This window comes from Periplaneta americana, chromosome 13 (genome assembly GCF_040183065.1).
Source record: "Periplaneta americana isolate PAMFEO1 chromosome 13, P.americana_PAMFEO1_priV1, whole genome shotgun sequence".
NCBI lineage: Eukaryota > Metazoa > Arthropoda > Insecta > Blattodea > Blattidae > Periplaneta > Periplaneta americana.
In genome coordinates this window covers 123984630-124008911 of record NC_091129.1, presented here as the reverse complement: position 1 = coordinate 124008911, position 24282 = coordinate 123984630, and the positions used below count along the sequence as shown (strand labels likewise).

Genomic DNA, 24282 nt, shown 5'->3' with positions numbered 1-24282 from the left:
ATGTGTTGTTTTACAAAAATCGATTCAAATATCCTGTTGATTTCTATATTAAAGATCGCATTTCCGTGCTGTGATTTTCCGTCGTGCTGTGTAGTGTGTTCGACCTTGTACGGTCAGAGTAAACGTTTTTTTTTTTATTCTGGGTGTTCTATGAGGTAATGTATTACGCAGACGGGGAAGCCCATGTATCATATGATCACATTTACACGACATTTGGACAAACACCGTGACTGCGGTTTGGAGAAATAATGCAGAAGGCAAATAGTCGCAGACCTTCAGAACATTTTCTGTAAATATTAACACAACATGATTAAATTCAAGTAGGCTATTGAATATGCTGAACAATTCGTTGAGGACTGCTTTCAATCCCAGGAGGCAGAGGGATTTTATCGTTAACAAAACTTCCAGAAAGACCCCGGAGATTCACCCATCCTCCTGTCAAATTCAATATCGGGTCTTTTCCGAGGGTAAAAGGTGGTCGGAGTGTGATGCCGACCACACCACTTCATTCTAGTGACGAGGTCATGAAAGCATGGAGCTCTATCTCCATGCCCTCTATACTCCCCATGGATTATACCTTTTACTGAATGTACTGCACAAGATAGTCCGCCGTTGTGTCTATTAGCATCATGCATTAAAAGCGCTATGTTCGGTTCAAATTTGTCGAGTATGAAGTTCAATATATATTCGCCGATGTTCGCTCTGCAGAAGGAGGCCTGTCGTGTTTGTTCCACCTCGTTATAAAGTATTCGCTGTTCTCCACTCCCACCCCTTCATGTTTTAATCGCTTAAGGATTTTAACATAGATCTTGCGATTAGCTCTTCATATGAAATAACTTATCTTCCGTCCACGGGACTGGGTGTTCTGTGACGTCTTGCATTCCCATACTGCGGAAGGCAATGACAAACCACTGCAGTGTCATCCTGCCTAGTAAACATTGGGCGGGTCATGGTTCGCATACTCACGGACTGGCCTGACGAATAGACCTATATCTGCCTTCAGACATATCGCCTAGTAATTCAAACGACGCTAAAAAACTGAAGAGTTGGTACAACGTCGTTAAATATACCTGAACTCGCGTTACGGAATGCGGAGTCGTCATGGGGAGAGAATTTGTTCATGAAATGTCGGCCAATGTATGGGACCAATGCCTACCTACTTGAATTTAGGGAGCTACGGTACGTACGGTTTAAGTAGCGAAATCCGGTTTTTTTAAAATCAGCTATAACGGCTATCATGCTGACCACGCGATACCTCCGTTCTAGGTGGATGATCGTTCAACTCTGCTGAAGCATGTGGACGTGGGGCCAGCAGCCGGCTGGTCGGCCTTGGCCCTTCATGGGCTGTTCGCGTCACGGATCGGATCGGATTGGTAGGCCAACAAACAACATCTCATCTAAACGGTAAAGATATGCGAGATACCGGTAGGTTATGATTAATAACGGTACTAATAATAGTAATAAACTACTAAAATAATGTTCTTTTAAACACGGTACTTGATCAGTATCGCTTCACACTAACAATGTCGAGGTTTTGCTTGTAGTGCATCAGTCAGTCGTTAACGCATAATATGGAAATGCGAGTTGTTCACCTTGCACAGCTTGGTGTTTAATTGCCGCTGACTCAGCTAGCGATTATGTCTACATCCTCTTGGGCAAGGGCGCAACATGTGATTAATGAGGTGAAGTTACATCCGAGATACAAACACTGGTACTCTGAGCAAATCATGGCATTTGACCTCTGAGTTCAGAATGGCTTGTGCATTCGAGTACCTACACTTACAACTGCAATTCTGTATAAAATCCTTCACAGAAAGAGTTCACCTCTTTTGGTTAATGAAGGTTGCAGCGATGCAGGCGCTCTAGGAAAAGATCTATAATCACGATAGTACCACAAATAAGTATGCAGTGTTATATAATGTAACATTTCGATGGTGTTGAATAGCAAACTCATATTATGTAAAAATAAAATGAACACAATAATATTTCACTTATTTCCCAATAAAGAAATTTTCCCGAAACTTCTGCAAACACATCCCCATATCTGCCTAGTGTTGCGTTTTCCCAACATTCCGCATTAATTAATTATTGTTCTGCAAAAATGCAAAGGAATGAATTACAAAATTAACTTTTATTTCATTCCTGTGTATACTAGAAGAATCAAAGGAGCCTGCAGCACAATAATTAACTTCCATTTCAATTTCATGTGGCGGTGCGAAAATTATGAAAATATTCAACAAGAAAAAGTTATGGGCATAAATGTTAAGTCAAGGAATAGACACAAACTTACAAGAAAAGATTTAAATACTCTCTTATGTCGGACATTTGTTCGTTATCAAGATACTAAAATATTTCTCCGCTCTCCTGTAAAATTGATTTTTATGTAGGAATATGTGAGGTTGCTGTCCAATACCACCGATTTGCTTTAATACTAAACACAAATTACACCTTCATATATCAAATATACAGTTTTTCTTTTTCTTTTATGAGCTGTAATATTTTTAGGACTGATAAAGTTCCTAACAAACTTACTCGTATACTTAGTTTTACAATGTTCTTCAAGAAACATTATTAATATTTTACAAGCGGCTCTGAGAAGAGTCGTGTCTGCAGCAAAATGGCTGGTGAATTTTACATAAGGTTTTTTTATTCAGAAGTTGCCCTTTCGATTTCATATGGAAGTAATTTATTCCAGGTTGTCTTCAGAGTTTGAGTTGAAATTTTAGCCCAGCAAGCAGCGACATTATAAATCGCGTGGGAGCATTAATTTTGTATTAATTATTTGCTATACGTTTAAAGTTTTCGCCAATTTCAATTCGATGGAACTTTGAGTTTTTGTTGCATATTTAGAGACGTCCGCTTGACAGACATCTCTTACCGTGCGTCTGTGTTCGGTACCAATGCTTGAACTGAACTGGCATATCATTATTTACTAAGCCACGGTACGCTTACAACCATTCACAGAATTGTAGTCGTACTGCACTACAAACTTTTCACCAGTCTCATCACCACAGTCTTCATCATCATCATCATCGTCGTCGTCGTCGTCATCACCACCATCACCTCTGGAGAGCCTGATTAATATTCCACTTACGAAGGTGTGGGAGCGAGCCTTCGGTTTGGACGCACGCGGCCTTGGTAGTACGGTACTCAATGTCATATCGTGATAACAAAGTCTGAAGTTATGCATACAAAAACGAATGTAAAAATGTGCATAAAATTATGTCGCTATATACAATTGTAACCAATATAATAAATAATAAGACATACATTCTGAGAATGGATTTACTTCATTTTCTCTATGGTATCACAGTCTAGTATATACAGTCGCGAAGCTCAATACGTAATAAATATGCAAACATTAGATAGTTCCTCAACACTAGGATCGCTAATATCGCCTCATTACAGGCAATGCAAAATAGAACCGTCACAGCCTATTGTTTCTAGCACCCTCAAAACTCAAGCTTCGTGACTGTATATAGTAGACTGTGATGGTATATTCTTACAAACTGTTAAAGTTTTTCTTTCTCGTTACATACAGGTCTGTGAAGTACTGTAATGCTGAAACAAATAGAAGTCAGAATTTTCTCTGAAATATGCGCTCTCGACATCCTAATATGGAGAAACTAGTAGGCCTATTTGAGGGGTACCTGTCTGTATGTACAGGGTGTTCGGGTGAGGTGTGATAGGTGGTGCAAAATGGAACAACTTTTACTTATAAACCCTTATCTTGAGACGCCCCAGTACAAAGCTACATAACCTTGAAAACAATTTCACCCATGACTATTATTCAAACATTTTTTTTCTCGTTTGCAGCGTGGAATGCCTGAAACGAGGAAACAACTACCGTTTTGTTGAGATGACTCTTTTGATTTCTCGTTTATTACATGTTTTCACAAAACAAATGATTACATGTCGGTACATCTTTACTATAGTAAAGGCAGAAGAAATAGGCGGGTTTTTGGTCTTGTGCGGAAACTACTCACTCCACACTTTCTCTAGCGGTTTACGGCCGGAACAAAGAGACCTTCCTGTCGCTGCCTTCGAATGCTAGTTGTTGACAAGTGCTCATCTGTGATACTATTATGTTATAGCTTGTTCGCAAATACATTATATCATAATAAACAGTATTTTAATACTAATCACTCATAATTTATTTTTATTTTATACTAATCATCCAAGTAATCGCTATCATGTTTCAGTCAAACCCTGATGCCAGAAGTCATACTAAAGGCGTTATTAACCACGTTTACTGTTTCTTAAAAGAACTTAAAGATTGTGAGGACTTTAAAAGTGCCCTATCATCAATGCAGTCACTGCCAAGGAGTGTGGTATTTCTCTACGATCGATTCAAAGTATTTGTGCAGAACGATTTTTAGTCATATTTATTGCGTTATTTGTTTTGTTAAGCTAAGTCTTTCTTAAGTATGCTTATAGTACGTAAGTATTTTTTATTACGAAACTCGTTCATGTTATAATAACGTGTACATTTTCTACACACAGTAAAATTATATTATATAATTTTTTGCACATTAATTTTCTCATGATTCACAAAGTTAATAGGGTAATTGTATAACAATTATTTAGCATTTACTATTTCAATACAATATTCTGAAAAAAAAAACAAACATAAAATACTTGTGTGTAATGCTAAATATTTAATTTCTCCTATTAGGTTTACATTAGCCTACGTTATAATAATTATTACATTTGTGAAATGGCTAACTTACGAAATATTATAAATGATAATATCATCTAAAGCCTGAGTAGTGTAATATGTTACTAGTCAGCGATGTATGCAATGGAGGGGGAAAGAAAACTGGCCACCATAACCCATTATCTCCTGGCTTAGTTACCTCATGAGTAATGCATTATTGTTGTAATTTATGAGTTTCAGACCTGTGTTCGGACAGTTGAGTAAACAAAACAACAATATTCAGTAAATCAGGTATTTGTACTTACTAGAAATCACGTTATTATTTTATTCTTTTAAGTTTTTCTATAGTTCAAAACGTTTGAATGGAGGGGTAAGTTATTTAGGACAGGACCATACACCAAGCAGGTTCCGAGTTGTATAGGAGTCGGGGTAGTGAATAAGGGGTTCGCCATACCCGCCCATTTCTTCTGCCCCTAGTATAAATTAATGTACCTATACTGGGTGTTCATTTCTAAGTGTGTCATGACGTCCCTGTTGTTGGGTCACCGATTTGAAGCGAGTTTCAGCTTATATGTTAGAGAAGTTGCCTATTATTTAAGGCGTTCTTCAATCTGAACTTGAGAACGTGTACGGTATAACTTGAACGTCGTAGCAACAGATGGCGGTCTGTACGGTCTGTGTGCTACCATAACCTCTTTCGAACTGTGTTTTGCGCCGGCAAGTCGTACGCAGGGTATTTGTTATCATCGGTTGCGTACGGTAACACTCCACAACACAAATCAAATGCTCCGTGTCCATGTTGACCGTCGAAGTTAATGTCAACAAATACGTAAGTAATCGTCTTAACCCTCTCCCCATATCCCGACAGTACGTATTTTCAAACAGTTCACATTCCTGCCACTACCGGCGTTACCGTACGTATCGGTACGTACTCTTCAGAATGAACGCCGTACTTGCTAGGCAACTTCTCTGCCTCATAGGTTATACACCTCTGCGGAAGTGTAGGAAGATTGAATTCTGTAGGCTCATCGGCTAGCCACATGACGGCATACAGCGAGCCATGACACACTTTGAACTGAACATCCAGTAGCACATCGCCTGTGGTTTCAAGGCGTTCTCAACATGACGCCCACTCTGCTCGTTGCATCTCATCACTGACTGCCGAGCACGTTCAAGAACCCCTTAGTATTACGCAACCAAAGATGGAGATACATTCAACAGGTTGCTGTAATTCCAGGCATTTAATACAGAAAAGGGATGAGTCAAGATTGTCATGGGAAAAACTCGCTGCTTTCAACGGCATGTAGCTTCGTACTGGAGTGTCGCCGGATATGGGTTTATAAGCAAAAGTTATTCCATATGACACCATCTATCACATCAAAGTTTGTCACACAATCACCCGAACACACTGTATATGTGAAGTTATTTCTCCAAAACTACCGGATACATTTTTTATTTACAAGTTAACACGTTTAGAAATTATATAAATCAAATAAATGTGCTTATTGCAAGATAATAAGGTTGTATTCGCAAAAGTAAGGCAAAGTGACAAAATTGGTTCTACTTTAAATGTGGAGCGTTTTTCTGTATAACATTTGAGGATTGTAGCAAGGATTTCGGTTTTGTCCCTCATGTGAGGTGCGTCGATACCGCCCGCAATGTTCCCTCATTTAAGGCATTCATTTGTTCATGCATGCCCACATTAAATCCGTTATCTTATATTAATAGCAGAATTTGAATTGTTAAAGTATTTCCGTGAACCAAACAATACGCAAATGTTTCTCAGCTTCTGTCAAATTATGTGGAATTCACCGAACAAATATCTTCCTCACAGCTAGATGATTATGAAGGATTTTTTTGCCTTGTACTCATACCTATTCCCAAAGACTCTCGAATATCGGTGTAGGTAATTCGATTATGTTTTTAATCAGTGGTCCTTGTAGAAGTTCAAACTTCGCGGAAATCGTCACTGATATTTATTTTAGTTTTATTTATTTGGCTGCAGTGCGTTACAATGTTGAATAACAGCATTGACCTCCGGTCATATAGCTATCACTCACTTATCAACATACATTTTATTTAAAATATATACGTAGGTAGACCTTCTTACATTATAAAATTTATTTTACATATCTTTTAACTTATTTATTTCCCTCATTCGTTTTTCTTTTACTTTCCAAAAGTAAGTTCCTAAGGACTTTGTTATCTGTTCATTTGTAATTATTTTTGATCCATCGCTGATATAAATACGATCACGTTTGATTTCCGCAATCATACACAGTACTTGTGGATGGTGCTTCATCTCCAAAAGTCGTTGGTGCATTGGCATCAGTGACGATCTAAAAAAAAAAAAAAAAAAAAAAAAAAACACACAACGAGTGCAAGAGTTATCAGAAAATCTTCCTTCTTCTCAAGATTTCCCGCGGTATTACAGTTCCGTTGTTTGTATTTTTCGTCCATTTTGCTCTAATTTATTAGTTCAGACCTCATATCACATACTATCCCAGGTCTGAGGTAACATTCGCACAATGAGCAAATGAGTAACGTATTTTGTTGGCCTTGAAATGTATCTAAAGTTATGTCTAGGTACCGGTAGCTGTTATCAACGAAAAGTTGAATAAATTACGATTACAGAACGTTCCTGTAACGTATAGGATCTCCAACGAAACAAGAATGTCGATGTTAAGAAAGCAAGTCGCGTCCATCCTTCAAATTTCATTCGACTGCTTATAATAGTTCATGATTGTTCATCTTTCTTTATTTAATTGTATGAACATAACCCGAAACATTCTTTTAATCTCTCATATAAGAATTTATTCTATGCAATTATCTGTTCTTGTTCGCTTCGCTTTCCTGCATTCTTCGCACTTTTTATACCATTATTTTACTTATTTTCAATTTATTTATTTCTTTTTTCAATTAGGGTAAACTAGGGTCTGTTGGACAGTCGGACATGTTGGACACTCTGTACTTTAAAGTATTACCTCGCCACTTGTGGGCACCACATTCTGCTAGAAGTTAATGACGGAAGTAGCCCCACTCGTGGCTACTTCCGTCATTGACTTCTAGCAGAATGTGGTGCCCACAAGTGGCGAGGTAATACTTTAAAGTACAGAGTGTCCAACATGTCCGACTGTCCAACAGACCCTAGTTTACCCTATTCTTTAATTGATTCATTCATCCAATCATTGATTCATTCATCCAATCATTGATTCATCCATCTACTCATTGATTCATCCATCTACTCATTGATTCATCCATCTACTCATTGATTCATCCATCCACTTATTGATTCGCCCATCCATTCACTGATTCGTCCACCCACTCATTGATTCACCCATACACTCATTCATCCATCCATCCATCCATCCACTCATTTATCCATCCATCCATCCACTCATTCATCCATCCATCCATCCACTCATTCATCCATCCATCCATCCACTCATTCATCCATCCATCTATCCATCCACTCATTCATCCATCCATCTATCCATCCACTCATTCATCCATCGATCTATCCATCCACTCATTCATCCATCCATCCACTCATCCATCCATCCATCCACTCATTCATCCATCCATCCATCCATCCATCTATCCATCCACTCATTCATCCATCCATCCACTCATCCATCCATCCATCCATCCATCCATCCACTCATTCATCCATACATCTATCCATCCACTCATTCATCCATCCATCCATCCATCCAATTATCAATTTATATGGACCGTGTCTTTCTTTTTAATTTCCTTTCTGTTGTTACCCATTCATTTATATTTTCTTCTTTCGTACTGTCATTCATTCTTTTTTCTTCTTTCCTTTTCTCTTTCCATTATTATTCACTCATTCTTTTTTTCTCCCCACTTCTCTCCTTTAACGTTGCATAACATTTATCCACGCGTCTACACTAGACACAAAATTCAAATCACGCTGGCGCGTATCATCGTTAAATACCAAATAACTCAGTACGTGTAAAAGCTAGACAATATAAACCTGTATCTAAATTAAGAAGTATATAAACATTTTTCTCTCTACATAATTTATTTTATTACATAATTAATATTTTACATATTGTTCAAGTACAATACGTAAATTTTAACGAGCTTTCAGAATCTGCAGTCAGATTTCACGTATCACGAGTTTTGGATTAAACTGTAATAAAACTGAAAACACTAAACGTAGTTTATGGGTTGCAACATATTGTGACGTCAGATAATATTAACAAGCAAGCAGCATAGCAAAAAAAAAAAAAAAAACTGAGTATATGCGAGAATATACAAGAAGTAGAAGTTTCAAAACAGTGATCGAACAAGAACAACGCTGAAATCGGGAGCACGGAGAGTAAGTACAAAAGAAAGGAAAAATAAAAAAGGAACGAAGTCAGAATGAATCAATAAAAGAAAGGAAAAACCTCTTTAAAGCTGAAAAGTATTGTGAAAGTATCAAGTTCTTTTCCCAAAAGTATCCGCTCTAGATTTACCTACCTCCCATTTGCATTAACGCATTTTCTTTTCCCTTTTATCCCTTTTTTGTTTATTCAGTCATTCTTTTTTCTAGTTTCATTCATTACTTTTTATTTCCCTGTATTTATTCTTTTATCATCATCCTTGGTTCTTTTTCCTTCTTTTATTACTTCTATCTTCCATTCTTTCTTATTCAGAGGGTGTTTCTTTCACATGCTAATGTATCTATAAAAAGGAACCCTCGGCTTAGAGTCCTTTCTCAGGAAGCGATGCTAAAACATATATCGCTCTTGCCCGAAGATATAAGGTATATGGAAGTATGTTAACCACCGGAATTCCAAAAGCGACAGAACGAGATTAAAAGAGGAAGAGGAAATAACCAAAACATTCGTTGTTAACGCCCGTGTTGCACCATTATAATATTTCATAAAGACAAACACAACTTCCCTATGTTTTCAGACTGTTCTTTCCCACTTGCCTTTTGAGGGTTCTTGTTCTTTGAACTCACGTCTTGAAACTTAATAACTTACTTTTACTCTCCTAGTTTTCGACCTATATTTGGAAACGGCAGTCCTTCTTGGTTGATAAATAGTCTTCCATTGTGCTGGTAGCCTTGTCCCACGTAACAATATCACCAGAGATATGTTGTATCATCGCGAAATAGTGCCATGGTTACAAGAAGAACCTTGAGTGCAACATGCGCTGGTGGGCGGGCATCGAGCACCGGGGCCCACATCACCAAAAACAAACATCTACGATTGGTGCTAAGGCCAATATCACACTGATTTCCGGTGTTAGCAACACCGCCTGTGGACACACAGCATCTATTGGTTACATCGAACCATGATCAACATAAGTTGACGAATGTACAATGTTCAGAATTTATTCTCACTTAATGAACGCTGGTAACTTATAATGTTCGTCAAATCAATGGCCATACAGTAGTTGAAAATGTATTTTCGACCTATGAACTAAGTTTATCATCAAATCACTGATTTAGTATTATGAAGTTCAGAAAAGAACTGCGGTTTCAACTTATTTAGTTCTGCCTTCGTAAAATGAAATGCCACCGGCGTACCGTAGCTCAGTCGGCTAAGGCGCTTTGTTTGTTTATTTAGTCGCTTGTTTATCTAATGTTACCGAACTGTAATTCATGGCAGATATTTAGGAGAAATACTTATATGTTCTATGTATTTATTTACACTGCAAGCTGGCAAACACCCGGTGGCAGTGGTAACTTAATTACAATAAAAATAATACGCAATACAATTAAAACACACAGTACAAATAATACATAATAATTACATTAATAATACATAAAATAACCTAATTAATAAGTGAACCTAATTTTATATCACAACCCACACAAATGTATAGGCCCTACATAAGGTTCACATGATACTGACAACCTTTCACTTCACTCTCATCTCACGCACTGCACTGGCACTATGACACATTTCACTGACACTTCAGAACACATTTCACTGGCACTATATAACACACTATAAATTATCACTGCTCGAAGCTATTCACTGCTATTGTAAACCATAACTTCACTGACTCACCACGCATCACTGATACAAGAGTTCAAATAAGACAAACAATTACACCCTTACTCATACTTATAAACAGAACTACATCAATCTGAACATTTGTAGTCTGAGACTCTTACAAGCTATTTCGAAATAAGTTACAATTCAAACCAAGGCAATAACTCGTCAGGCTAAGTAAATACATGTCACCTTAAGTAACGTAACGACTCTTTTTTTTTTTTTTTTTTTTTAATTTACACTTTATACACAACTTTTTAATTTATTTTTAAATCTCCTTAAGGAAGGACAACCCTCAAAGACCGGTGCAGGTGAATTATTCCAATCATTTATAGTTCGATTTAAAAATGAGAATTTACCTACATCCGTTTTCTGTTTCCTACATTTGATTTTAAACTCATGATCGTTCGTACCATAGTACCTTGGCTTTTCTAGCCGAATCGTTATGTCTACCCATGCTTTTTGACCTCGGAGTGTTCTGTATAATGATGTTATTCTAGTTTTTCCAATGTTTCCCATTTAAGTTCTTTTATCGTATCATTCCCGTCTCCTCTTTTCCCTTTAACAAATTTAGCTGTCCTATAGGCTACTGGATTCTTTGTAAGGAATTTATCTGAGATATTCTATAGGGATCCCATTATGTAGTACCGTATTCCATTAATGGTCGCACTAACGTTAGATATGCTATTTCCCACGATTTGGGGCTAGCCTTTTTCAAGATTCTCATAATAAAGTGAAGTTCCCTCCATGCTTTACCCATAACGTTATCAACCTGCTCTCTCCAAGAAAGTTTGAAGTTTAGAGCATGAAGTCTCGCTATCCTTACCACGTGGATAGAACATTAACTTTGGTCACCCAACGAGACTCTTGTCCTACATTCAGACGGAAAGATAAGCTAGCCATAACTACATTTGTTACTTAATGACCCGAGAAGATGGAATATTTCAGAAAAGCAGCTGAACTATTGTCTTTTCCTCGCTAATTATGGCAGCTCCTATGTCCTTCTATGTTTTCACATTAGAAACAAATGGAAATGGGCTACTCAATTTCACTTTAATATTTGTAAATTTCAATTCCAATCATATTGTGATTATTCCATGCCATCATTTAGTTTGCAAGTCGATCTTTTGTTACAATAAAAGGAGATAACTGTAAATATTTTCATCGCCCTTTTTAAACTTTAAAGTTCGCTAACACTACAAACTGAATATAATGCAGAATATGCACTATATTGTATGCACTTTAGACAGAACAACAACTCTTAAACAAGGACAGTGGTCTGTATAGCAAGTTTGCTGGTCGACCAATAAATAAATTAAAAAAAAACAAGGGTGAAAAATGTTATTTAATATACAGTATATTCCAATGTCAATGGAGGAAATGGGAGGAGAAACAATTAAGATATATGTGAAAACGCGTCCTTGCAAGGGGATTTGGGGCTGAGAAAACCTGAATATGTGAGCTCCAAGCCTGTTGGCCACTTGTCTCACTCCAAGTTTCGCCATTCCACTGAAGGAACTTATGATAAGGGGAAAGCCGAAAATGGACGTAACGTAATAGCTTATGAATACATCGTAAATAATGTATTTCAGTTATTGCCGATATTTTAGGCATCTGAAATCGGATGTGTCCTCACAGAACTTAGAACTTAGTTCACCGCGATTCGGACTTGCTCGTTGTCTGCAATGTTAGTTGCATTCGATTATTCATTTTTCCTGTATTCAAAACCAAAATTATGAATGATGAACTATACGAATTATTTAAATCATTTACAGCATAGACGTGGAGTATCCTTTTTCTTTCTCAAAATTATACACGACATTCATTCATTCCATTCATAGTGTTCTGCCCAAGAGCAGGTATTTCACTGCAAACCCAGTATTCTCCGCTCTTTCCTATGTTATGCCTTCCTCTTTGTCGCATCTTATGTTCCATATAACTTAATGTCGTCTAGCATCTGGTATCTTCTTCTGCCTCGAACTCTTCTCCCATTCACTAACGAAATAGTCCGTAAAAATGGTCTGTGCTACTGACAAACGAATATTTGTTATGCCGACGCATAACAGGTATGATAGCGAATAATATTGTTTATCGAATAAATTGGCAATTATTGTAAAATATATAAATAGTTGAGATACTTTAATATTGCAGTTTTCTAATTGAAGGGAGGGAAGCCGGAGAATTACCCCCCTTTGGACTTTTTCCCAACTTTTGCTTTCCTGCGTTCATTCTCAGTCGGGGAAAGGAAATCTGAATAAATGTTTTTGTATTGTTGTTGTTGTTGTTGTTGTTGTTATAATTATTATTATTATTATTATTATTATTATTATTATTATTATTATTATTATTATTATTATTAATGGTAGTGGTAGTGGTGTTGGTACCACACTGGCCTGAAAAGCGATATTTTCCGTGAAATTGCATTTCTGAAGTTTTACTTTTCATTTTCTGTGCGGTGGGTAAAATATTTTCTCTTCTAGAGTGAATTTCTTACAGTGAGCTTATTCTGAGTGTTGTTTGTAAATACGAGTATAAGCTGGATTTCAACATTAAAAAAAATCATCCGTTAACATAAAAGTCATGTAATTATTATAAAATTTTGACTGTATCGTTTCATTTTTTAACTATACCAGAAATACTAAAGTTTGATGTTTTCATAAACGTTTGTTGCTGTTATTGTTTTCATAATACGATTTTGTAATTGATTTGTAAATTATCTAGTAGCTATTAAGTCATAAGGTAAGACACAAAGAGTTACCATGATACCAGAAATTCAAAATACTATGTCAGGTATCATGGTGATTAAAATGGACGTTAACAACAACAATGTATAACCTTATAACATAAACTTTAAAATTGAATTTGTTATAATTGATATACATGCTTAAAAAACAAACAAACAAAAAATTAATAGCTATTTCAGCGAGAAATTCTCCCCTCTCCCTCTACATATTTAACAACAGTGAATACTCGTTGTCAATGTTTCATTTGGACGTAGTTACCGTTAACAGAGGCGTAAAAATGCGAGAAATGCACTTTAAATAAATAAGATGCAACATGACAGGTTGGAGTGGGGTTAGTCGAACACGTGCGCGGAGTAATACACATTTATGTTGAGAGAGAGTTTTAACGTTGAATGGACTATAGTCACTAACTTAGATTTTATAAAGTGAGTAGGAAATATAGCTTCGTTAACAAGTGACTATCGTTTATTTTATCATATAGGCTATTGTTTGTAATCTAATATGTATTTGAAATAAATAAGCTGCAACATAATAAGTTGGAGTAGGGTTAGTCGAACACGTGCGCGGAGTAATACATATATATATATGTTGCGAGAGGGTCTTAACATTGACTGAACTATACTCACTAACGTAGGCAATACGGTTTTATAAAGCGAGTCAGAAATACGGCTCCGTTAACATCTATCATTTATTTTATCCTATAGGCTATTGTTTGTAATGTAATACATTTGAAATAAATAAGCTGCGACATAACATAACACGTTGGAGTAGGGTTAGTCGAACACTTGCGCGGAGTAATACACATTTATGTTGGGAGAGGGTCTTAACGTTGAATGAACTAGTCACTAATCTAGGTAATACAGTTTTATAAAGTGAGTCAGAAATGCGGCTCCGTTAACATCTGACTATCATTTATTTTATCCTATAGGCTATTGTTTGTAATGTAATACATTTGAAATAAAAATAAGCTGCGACATAACCGGTTGGAGTTGGGTTAGTCGAACACGTGCGCGGAGTAATACACATTTATGTTGAGAGAGGGTCTTAACGTTGAATGAACTATAGTCACTAACCTAGCCAATACAGTTTTATAAAGTGAGTCAGAAATGCGGCTCCGTTAACATCTGACTATCATTTATTTTATCCTATAGGCTATTGTTTGTAATGTAATACATTTGAAATAAAAATAAGCTGCGACATAACAGGTTGGAGTTGGGTTAGTCGAACACGTGCGCGGAGTAATACACATTTATGTTGAGAGAGGGTCTTAACGTTGAATGAACTATAGTCACTAACCTAGCCAATACAGTTTTATAAAGTGACATAGACATCTATGACGTAGTGCAGAGGGCGGCCACCAGAGGGAACCCAAGAGATAGAGCTTAATCTGAGACGATTCTGAACGGCGTCGGGATTGTATCCGGCGTGGCTTAGTGAATAGCACGTAGAGCTGAAAACCCGGGTTCAAATCCCGGCGCCGGAGAGAATTTTTCTCCGTTCCATCACTCTTTCATCATGTGATGACGCAGAATATCTGCATGGAAATATCATATGTACTTCGGTACATTAAAATATATATATATATATATATATATATGATATGCGTAATAAATCACTTTGTGATTTAAGACGGCGCCCATACCGTCGGATCCCGGCCAATCAGTCACTCATCTGAGTGCCCCTCAACACATGTATGGACTTCGGTCCTGCGTTCATAGACATCTATGACGTAGTGGAGAGGGCGGCCACCAGAGGGAACCCAAGAGATGGAGCTTAATCTGAGACGATTCTGAACGGCGTCGGGATTGTATCCGGCGTGGCTTAGTGGATAAAGCATCAGCACGTAGAGCTGAAAACCCGGGTTCAAATCCCGGCGCCGGAGAGAATTTTTCTCCGTTCCATCACTCTTTTATCATTTATAAAGTGAGTCAGAAATGCGGCTCCGTTAACATCTATCATTTATTTTATCCTATAGGCTATTGTTTGTAATGTAATACTGTACATTTGAAATAAATAACCTGCGACATAACAGGTTGGAGTTGGGTTAGTCGAACACGTGCGCGGAGTAATACACATTTATGTTGAGAGAAAGTCTTAAAGTTGAATGAACTACAGTCACTAACCTAGGCAATACAGTTTTATAAAGTGAGTCAGAAATATGGGTTCGTTAACATGTGACTATCGTTTATTTTGATCCTATAGGCTATTGTTTGTAATGTAATACATTTTAAATAAATAAGCTGCGACATAACAGGTTGGAGTAGGGTTAGTCGAACACGTGCGCGGAGTAATACACATTTATGTTGAGAGAGGGTCTTAACGTTGAATGAACTACAGTCACTAACCTAGGTAATACAGTTTTATAAAGTGAGTCAGAAATGCGGCTCCGTTAACATCTGACTATAATTTATTTTATCCTATAGGCTATTATTTGTAATCTATGCTATATTTATTACTTGAATATTTATAGTTTATTTTTTTCTTTCCACTTATCTTATCCACAGTGCAATTTTGGACCTCCGACCACGAACTTTGTTCATACGGGGGTAAATTTATTTAATTTATTTTTTTGTTTTAATATTTAATGTGTTCATTATTATTTAATGCATATACATTTTTAAATGTATCTAATATGTTTTTGTAGTAAATGATACTAATTTATTACTTACTTACTGGCTTTTAAGGAACCCGGAGGTTCATTGCCGCCCTCACATAAGCCCGCCATTGGTCCCTATCCTGAGCAAGATTAATCCATTCTCTATCATCATATCCCACCTCCCTCAAATCCATTTTAATATTATCCTCCCATCTACGTCTCGGCCTCCCTAAAGGTCTTTTTCCCTCCGGCCTCCCAACTAACACTCCATACGGATTTATGGATTCGTCCATACGTGCTACATGCCCTGCCCATCTCAAACGTCTGGATTTAATGTTCCTATTGATGTCAGGTGAAGAATACAATGCGTGCAGTTCTGTGTTATGTAACTTTCTCCATTCTCCTGTAACTTCATCCCTCTTAGCCCCAAATATTTTCCTAAGCACCTTATTTTCAAACACCCTTAACCTATGTTCCTCTCTCAAAGTGAGAGTCCAAGTTTCACAACCATAAAGAACAACCGGTAATATAACTGTTTTATAAATTCTAACTTTCAGATTTTTTGACAGCAGACTGGATGATAGAAGCTTCTCAGCCGAATAATAACAGGCATTTCCCATATTTATTCTGTGTTTAATTTCCTCCCGAATATCATTTATATTTGTTACTGTTGCTCCAAGATATTTGAACTTCTCCACCTCTTCAAAAGATAAATTTCCAATTTTTATATTTCCATTTCGTACAATATTCTGGTCACGAGACATAATCATATACTTTGTCTTTTCGGGATTTACTTCCAAACCTATCTCTTTACTGGTTGAATAAAATGAAGACGCTTAAATAGCTCTAGATAGTCACTAGCGCAGCAAATAGGTGCAAAATGTGGTTCTAAATGTCACATCCGTTAGGGTACATTTAAAACAAGAAAAGGTGTAAGTACTAAATTTGATATAAATGAAGCAGGAAATGCTGATCTGTTATCATTTATGATGGCTTATCTCGGTACTTACTGGATGTGGCGCCGGCGATGACAGCGATCGCCAAGACGAGGAGAACGCGTGAGTGCAGCATGGCGACGACACGACACGACACGACAGAATCAAGCGCTGACAGCTCTCTGCTGCTTCTTGCGCGGATCGCGACTTTATCTACGGCACAAATCCCGCATCAGTACGCGACGGGCAATGAGGTCAGTAATGACGTCACTGTAGGGGGCGGGTTCTGTATTTCTTGTGTTCTTAGGTGCAGCGTGGAAGGTTTTAGGCTCTCGCCCGAGCCCCCAAATACGTTGGATCCAGGGACAGAACACCTTTCGTCTATCTCTCTCTCACCCACACCATCATAATGCAACTTCTGGGTCTCTTTTTTAGGACAACTTTGTTTTTTTTTAACAGCAAGTCAGTCGCACTTGATCAGTGACAGAAGAAGTTAAAATCTTTCAGGTAGAGCACATGGTTAAAAGAAGAGTTGATATTATTTGTTTCAACAGCGGTTTAGTGGTTTGTTCGAAACTTCAAATCATCTCTGTACAAAAATTAAATTTGAAGTACCTACTGAAAGTTATTAAAATAGTAATAATAATAATAATAATAATAATAATAATAATAATAATAATAAAGCTATCGGCGCGCGGCGTGGCTCAGTCGGTTAAGGCGCCTGCCTGCCGGTCTGAAGTTGCGCTCGGGCGCGGGTTCGATCCCTGCTTGAGCTGATTATCTGGTTGGGTTTTTTCCGAGTTTTTCCCCAACCATAAGGTGAATGCCAGGTAATCTATAGCGAATCCTCAGCCTCATCTCGCCAAATACCATTTCGCTATCACCAATCTCATCGACGCTAAATAACCTCGTAGTTGATACAGCATCGTTAAATAACCAACTATAATAATAAAGCCACCGGCGTGGCTCAGTCGGTTAAGGCGCTTGCCTCCCGGTCTGAAGATGCGCTCGGGCGCGGTTTCGATCCCCGCTTGGGCTGATTATCTGGTTGGTTTTTTTTTCCGAGTTTTTCCCCAACCATTATGTGAATTCCAGGTAATCTATGGCGAATCCTCGGCCTCATCTCGCCAAATACCATTTCGCTATCACCAATCTCATCGACGCTATAAACCTCGCAGTTGATATAGCGTCGTTAAATAACCAACTAAAATGATGACGATGATAATAATAATAATAATAATAATAATAATAATAATAATAATAATAATAATAATCTACCGGCGTAGTTCAGTCGGTTGAAGCGCTTGCCTGCCGATCCGGAGTTGAGCTCGGGCATGGGTTCGATTCCTGGGCTGATTACCTGGTTGGTAATGCGGGACATGGAGTATTTCTAAGCTCTTCAGCCTAAAGAGGCTTCTTGTGCACCAGTGATGGAATGAGTTGCGTTCCGGCTGTGCTGTGATCACGCCCAATGACTCACCTCCCCTCGCTAAGGACATGAGAGCGCATAAGTTTTGTACAAAATTATCTCTCAGGGATATCTCGGCATCGAGAGCAGCTACAGACCTGTGCGAGCACTCATTTAACTTTTAATCGCAAATTCTGAAATATTAAAGTGATAATAGACAGGTATGATACACTTTCAGTGAAACGTATTGAGAAATGTGTTGTGAGCTGGACTGATTTCGGGATGTCGCTTCGTATAAAGAGAAAATATATTTCATTCATTCATTCATTCATTCATTCATTCATTCATTCATTCATTCATTCATTCATTCATTCATTCATTCATTCATTCATTCATTCATTCATTCATATTGTTCTGCCCAAGGGAAGGTCTTTCACTGCAAACCCAGCATTCTCCAATTTTTCGTATTTTCTGCCTTCCTCTCCGCATATGATCCATATATCTTAATGTCGTCATCATCTGATATCTTCTTCTGCTCCGAACTCTTCTCTCGTTCACCATTCCTTCCAGTACATCTTTCAGTAGGCAGTTTCTTCTCAGCCAGTGACCCAACCAATTTCTTTTCCTCTTTCTGATCAGTTTCAGTATCATTCTTTCTTCACCCACTCTTTCCAACACAGCTTCATTTCTTATTCTATATGTCCACTTCACATTCTCCATTCTTCTCCATATCCACATTTCAAATGCTTTTAAACGCTTCCCTTCACTTCGTCGTAATGTCCAGGTTTCTGCCCCATATAATACCATACTCCACACAAAGCACGTCACTAGTCTCTTCCTTAGTTCTTTTTCCAAAGGTCTGCAGAAGATGCTTCTTTTTCTATTAAAAGCTTCATTTGCCATTGCTATCCTCCTTTTGACTTCTTGGCAGTAGCTCATGTTACTGCTTATAGTACATCCCAAGTATTTGAAGCTGTACTGCTTCATTTAGAATTCGCAAGTTTACCTTCTTTATTTTTCTTGCGACAACCATGATCTTCGTCTTATTTGCAATATTTTATATTCATTCCATACTGCTCGCAGCTGTCATTTAGCTCCAGTAGCATATCCCTCTTCTGCTAACAACGCCATGTCATCAGCAAATCTTATGCACTTTATTCTAGTTTTCCTAGACAAATTTTATTGTTTGTGTTAGTGCGTCTGCCGCAAAACCAGGTGGCCCGGATTCGATTCCCGGTCGGGGCAAGTTACCTGGTTGAGGTTTTTTCCGGGGTTTTCCCTCAACCCAATATGAGCAAATTGTGGTAACTTTCGGTGTTGGGCCCCGGACTCTTTTCACTAACATTATAACATTATCACCTTCATCTTATTCAGACGCTAAATAACCTAAGATGTTGATAAAGCGTCGTAAAATAACCTACTAAAATAAAAAAATAAATAAATTTTATTGTTTATGCCATTTCATTTTTGACTTCGTATGTAAAAAATAAACTAATTAAAACATCGTTAAGTAAATCGTCACTTGGTGTGTTTTTAGAACAAAACCTGTAAAAAAATTGTTTCATGTATATACTGCCGGTTGAATTGACTCGTAGATACAGAATATGAACAAAATCCGTTCAGTAGTTTAAGAGAAATGTTCGTACACGGACCGACTGACGCCATGCCTAAACCCTCTTTCCTATGTGAAGGATACTGTAAACATAGTTTCGATAAAAATCGAAATCGACTTCCTACATCATCACAGTATGTTAATTTTATACTTCACAAAATGAGAAATTAAAGAAATCAAAGTGCTATAATCAATATTTTCACCGACAAAGTGTAGCCTATTCCCAACTAGTTCGCGACGTGGTTGTATTGCACCTGCAGGCCTTGAAGAGAGGCCTGAACGTTCTAGGTCACCACCTTCACCTGCTCCACGTGCCCATTCAGGGCTCTTGCAGATAAGCTCGCAGGCCTGCTACTCAGCCATCTGGGGCCCGTTTCACAATCCTTACAAATTACAAATTAACAATTTACAAATAACAAGTAAAAGATTACAAATGCTTGTAAATTGTGTTTCACAATGCTATTTTATTAGTTTGTAAAGTCTGACGAACTTTACAAAATCAGCTAAAGAAATTTACAAATACGCATTATTGGTTACACAATATCGCCAACGACAGTTTACTAAAATCGCTAAGGAGCAGAGCTAAAATCGCTGTATTTTTACTACTGTCGATACATATGTTTATATTTTGTACTAAAATAGATTATTCTAAGCTTGCTGATTCATATTTCACCAACAGAAAATATAAAGTATTGTTAAAAATAATTAAAAGTATTTAGATTTTTATATATTGGCGACAATGGAATTGCATGTTTTTGTGATTGGTCGAGAATACCAATACGTCTACAGTATTACTTAAATAAGCAAAGTTAGCACAAAATTCAGTCAAATAAGTAAATGACAGATTTGGTTCACGTACAAATATGCAATTGATAAAATAATTACTATATCTAACCACAAAATCAGGTTAATTTTTTGTGTTGATCCATCAGTATTTATTAATGTTGCATCCATAACCTCACAAACACTAGTGATCCCATCAGCAGCATAAAAATTCTGTGCTATAGTAAATAACATTTTGGTGATCAAAAACCTGCCCCGAATTTAACTCTTTTAACAACATCAACTACCCTGTGGGCACTTTGCACACTGATATCTTAGAAATTCCGTGCTTATCTGCTAACCCACGGAACTGACAGCTAGTATGCATCCAATGCAAAACAATACAATTCTCACTTTGAGGTCAGGGGCTAGGGCATCACTTTTCTCTTTTGGATGATGGATATGATGTCCCATATCTTGTAGGAGAGATTCCAGCGAAACGGGACTCGAAACGACTTCAGAATACCGCGTAAGTAATGTCGCTATTGCATTATTGAATTATTTATTTTTGGTGCAGGGAACTTTTTTATTAAGTGCGAGTATTTATTAAATACAGTCTTCGTATATAAATATTTACGCGGTATTCTGAAGTATAGCGCGGAACTCATTCGAAACCTTTCATTAAATTTATACAATGATACGAACGTGATATTAATAATTCTTGCCCGGAGAATTTTACGTATATGTCTTCGTTTAATTAGGCCTAAATTCAATAGCTTCGTCTGAGTCATTAGAACTCCTTAACAACGTCAAAACTACTTTAGTTTAATTCTTAATATTATCCACTTATTCAAAAATCAATTTAATAAGTATTTATTTATTGTACTTATTATCAAAAACCTGTCTCGAATTTAACTCTTTTAACAACATCAATTACCCTATGGGCACTTTTGCACACATAACTTAGAAACTGACAGCTAGTATATTAAACCAATGCAAAACAATACAGTTCTCGCTTTGAGGTTAGGGCACCACTTTTCCATGTTGGATGTGATGTCCCATATCTTGGAGGAGAGATTCCAGCGAAACGGGACTCGAAACGACTTCAGTGTCGTTATTGTATTATTGAATTAATTTATTTTTGGTGCAGGGAACTTCGTTTTTAAGTGCGATTATTTATTAAATACAGTCTTCGTATATAAATACTCATGCGGTATTCTGAAGTATAGCGCGGGACTCATTCGAAACCTTTCATTAAACTCATACAATGATACGAACGTATTATTAATTCTTGGCCGGAAAATTTTACGTATGTCTTTGTTTGATTAGGCCTAAATTCAATATCTTCGTCTGAGTCATTAGAACTACTTAATAACATCAAAACTGCTCTAGTTTAATTCTTAATATTACCCAGTTACTCAAAAATTAATTTAATAAATATATCTTTATTGTATTTATTCAGAATTTGTTGCAATATCAAACTTTCACATCTCAGAGCTATTGTAGAAAAATGTGCTAACTTTACAAGTAAAGTTTACACGTTTGTAAAATTACCCTTTATTGTGAAACAGAATGCTTGTAAAGTGAGCAAAATTTAATTTGTAAAGATTTTATTTCCTTTGTAAAGTTCAGCATTACAAACAAAGATTGTGAAACAGAAGTTTACAATCTATAAGCAAAGTTTACAAATTACAAAGCTTGTACACATTGTGAAACAGGCCCCTGGTTGTGTTGACTGATGTGTTCGTTACAATGCTGTCACAGTACCCGGATTTCCGGATTGTTCCATCCATCTGTCTTATTACTATTCTGTTAAAATTGTCATATGATCGTATATGGAATATTACGGTGGGAAGTGTGTTCTTTTCGACAACATACGCATCGGATCTGGCTTCGTTTCCAGGTAGAAAATTGGACTGAATGTGTCCTCTTTGTCTCGTGTTTCTCTTGTATTGTTTCAAGCTGTGTTCACACCGGGAGGTTTGATTAACAGTTTTTACTCTTTATTTGTAACAAATATAAAGGGAAAGTAACTGTAACCTGCAGACTTTTTTCAGTACTTTTCCTCATTTCAGTGATGTTTTTATTTTTATTTTAGTAGGTTATTTTAGGACGCTTTATCAACAGCTTAGGTTATTTAGCGTCTGAATGAGATGAAGGTGATAATGCCGGTGAAATGACTCCAGGTCCAGCACCGAAAGTTATCCAGCATATGCTCATATTGGGTTGAGGGAAAACCTCAACCAGGTAACTTGCCCCGATCGGGAATCGAACCCGGGCCACCTGGTTCGCGGCCAGACGCGCTAACCGCTACTCCACAGGTGTGGACTCAGTGATGTTTTTTGAAGTGTAGAATTATATTGAACTTTAAAAATAGAACAAAAATGTCTCAGGTCTCAGGAGGATATGTATACAGCAAAATATTTTCACTGTCGTCTGCTACAATATAAGAATCTCAATATATACACACAAGCTGTGATATAGTTTTGAAATTACAATTGGAGCTTTGGCTTCAGTACAGATTTAAATATTTAAGTGGTACACGTGATTTATTTAAATAATTCAGTGTGTGTAGGCCTTCACCGACATAATTAGGAACATTAAATCCAGATGTTTGGGATGGGCAGGGCATGTAACACGTATGGGTGAATCCAGAAATGCGTATAGAGTGTTAGTTGGGGAGCCGAGACTTAGGTGGGAGGATAATATTAAAATGGATTTGAGGGAGGTGGGATATGATACTAGGGACTGGATTAATCTTGCTCAGGTTAGGGACCGATGGCGGGCTTATGTGAGTGCGGCAATGAACCTCCGGGTTCCTTAAAAGCCATAAGTAAGTGTATGTAGGCAACTATACTATAAGTCGGGACGCTGTTATTCCCGGCGTGACTCCTCCTCTTTGCTTACGTCTTAGGAAGCGAAGGCTCTATAAAGTCTAGGTAGGTAGTATCGTTCGCCATTTTTGTTCTTTCGTTGCCGAGCTACCAAACGAGGAATCTATTTGCCACACCGTTAAACATTATCATGTCGTAGCTCTTATGATAATAAATCAAACACACTGTAATTCAGCAAATAATTGAGCGGCAAATAACGTCCTCGTGTGCTTTCTGCGAACGCCAACGAAAGAGCCAAAATGGCGGGCGATTATATATTAAGTATTTATCCAGCCTTAGGAAATGCTTAACATCTTCATCAGCGAATCACAAGACGCACACGTTTAAATGAGCCGACCTGCAACGTGATAGGCTGCCGTAAATTAGAGCGACGGGACTACTGCGTGTTCAGTTCAAAGTGTGTCGTGGTTCGCTGTATGTCGTCATGTGGCTAGCCGATGAGCCTAGAAAATTCAATACGTACGGTAACGCCGGTAGTGGCAGGAATGTGAACTGTTTGGAAACACGTACTGAGGTGAGTTTCTTTCTTACTGTCGGAATATGGGGAGAGGGTTAAGACGATTACTTACGTACCGTATTTGTTGACATTAACTTCGACGGTCAACATGGACACGGAACATTTGATTTGTGTTGTGGAATGTTGCCTTACGCAAC

General features: G+C 37.4%; 1 protein-coding gene across 1 annotated transcript in view; it reads right to left on the bottom strand.

Annotated features, from left to right (window-relative positions):
- The window catches only part of LOC138712359 (kielin/chordin-like protein), a 51918-nt gene extending 34737 nt beyond the window's left edge, over window positions 1-17181 (bottom strand). Inside the window, exon 1 of the mRNA XM_069844025.1 lies at window positions 17028-17181. Coding sequence (XP_069700126.1) covers window positions 17028-17088 — 61 coding nt within the window. The 5' untranslated portion in view covers window positions 17089-17181. The remainder of the gene's footprint in view (window positions 1-17027) is intronic.
- Window positions 17182-24282: the final 7101 nt, after the last annotated feature.